General features: G+C 42.4%; 1 protein-coding gene across 1 annotated transcript; it reads right to left on the bottom strand.

Annotated features, from left to right (window-relative positions):
* Window positions 1-636: 636 nt before the first annotated feature.
* Window positions 637-1368, bottom strand: LOC125583100 (protein FAR1-RELATED SEQUENCE 5-like). Its single transcript, XM_048749663.1, has one exon. The coding sequence runs from the start codon at window positions 1366-1368 to the stop codon at window positions 637-639; it is 732 nt and encodes a 243-aa protein (XP_048605620.1).
* Window positions 1369-1628: the final 260 nt, after the last annotated feature.

Raw genomic sequence — 1628 nt, 5'->3', positions numbered from 1 at the left:
CCCCACAAGATGGATGCCTTTTAAATCTTTTCATTCCCTTCCGCGTGATGCGATCAGGAGGTATGATCTCCATTTTTTTGATGTGATCTGGTACATTCCATGAAGACCTGTCCGGCACAACATAAAGTGTCCTGGAATATGCCAATGCCCACAGTTCGGCCCAGTAGTATTTTGAGCAGAGCTCATGATATACTATATGGATATCACGGCGCCTGCCATCAATGTCCTTAGTGTAATATATGTAAGCAGCCAATACATGCAGACAAGGAAAATTTTCGTAGTCCCACACCTTACAAGTACAAGATTTCGCAACCAAATTCGCCAAATACATATTTCCATCACTACTGGTGACCTCGTATTCAAACTCATAACTATTAAGCTCCCGCACAGGTAGCGTTCGTGCGACAGCCCATAGATCGTGCAAGTAGTTCTCAACCAGAGGCACCAGTTTGGTTTCGACTGATCCTGAAACAGCATCCTTCCGATGTTGATTAAACCAATCAGAGAATGTCCAGATGATACAATCCAACATTGGTATTAAGGCCCACCTCCTTGCCTCTCTAAACACATTGGTCATTGATTCCACACTGTTGCTTGTGTCCAAGTTGTACCTGTCACGTGGAAAAAAACCCTAGCTCATTTGTCTTTTTCAGTGTGCTCCTCCACATATTTCCAAGCCGAAGGATATTTTCTCTTAAATGACTCGTAAGCAGAGTCGAAGTCGGCCAACGTGTAATATCTGGCCAACTCCATGAATCTATGCCCGACTACATCTTTGTTGACGTTAGAAGCATGCCCTTTCACATTTTCCCTCAAATGCCATAAACAATGACCATGGTGAGCCTGTGGATACACGTTTGCTATAGCGAAGATCATGATTTGATTTCTGTCAGTCATGAAAACCAGTTCTGAAGAGTCTACTATAGCAGTTTTTAGGTTTTCGAAAAACCAAGTCCAGCTAGCATGATTCTCTTCATCTAGTACTGCAAACGCAAGGGGATAATTGTGACTATTAGGATCTTGAGCTTTGGCAAATACATGAACACCTCCATATCTGTTGTTTAGCCATGTCGCATCCACAATTATCACTTTCCTCATGACTGCGAACCCTTCAATGCAAGCTCCCAAGGCTATGAAGAGGTACTTGAATTTACCTGCCTCATCCAATTTCAAACTGGTTTTTGTTCCCGGATTCACTTGCTCTAACACGTACAAATAGCAATTCATCATCTTGTAGCTATCTTCCGGACTACCACGTCTGTCACAAACCGCAAGATTCTTTCCGCGCAACGCTGTGGAGTACGATAAAGTGACACCAAGATGGAAACTAATGAGACCCTGAATCACTTCCGGAACTGGAGTTTCCATGTCTTCTGGATATAACTTGTTAGGAGATTTTTGTGTAGGATATTTGTGAGTACCACAGAACGATGGACAAGGCTTGTGTTTGTGTTGATTTCGTATAGAGTATTAGAGAGATAGACTTGAAGAGATTTTTTTATTAGATAGAACAAGCCGGAACTACAATGTTTGGTGTATAAACCCTAGTCCTAGCCGCCTAGTGTTGGGGTCAAAATCGGTCACGACGGAATCAATGTCTAAAAGTCCGTAAAAATCGGCATAAAATT

Source organism: Brassica napus, chromosome C3, assembly GCF_020379485.1.
Source record: "Brassica napus cultivar Da-Ae chromosome C3, Da-Ae, whole genome shotgun sequence".
Classification (NCBI taxonomy): Eukaryota; Viridiplantae; Streptophyta; class Magnoliopsida; order Brassicales; family Brassicaceae; genus Brassica; species Brassica napus.
Note: the sequence above shows the minus strand (reverse complement) of the source record. Positions and strands in the feature narration are given on the sequence as shown.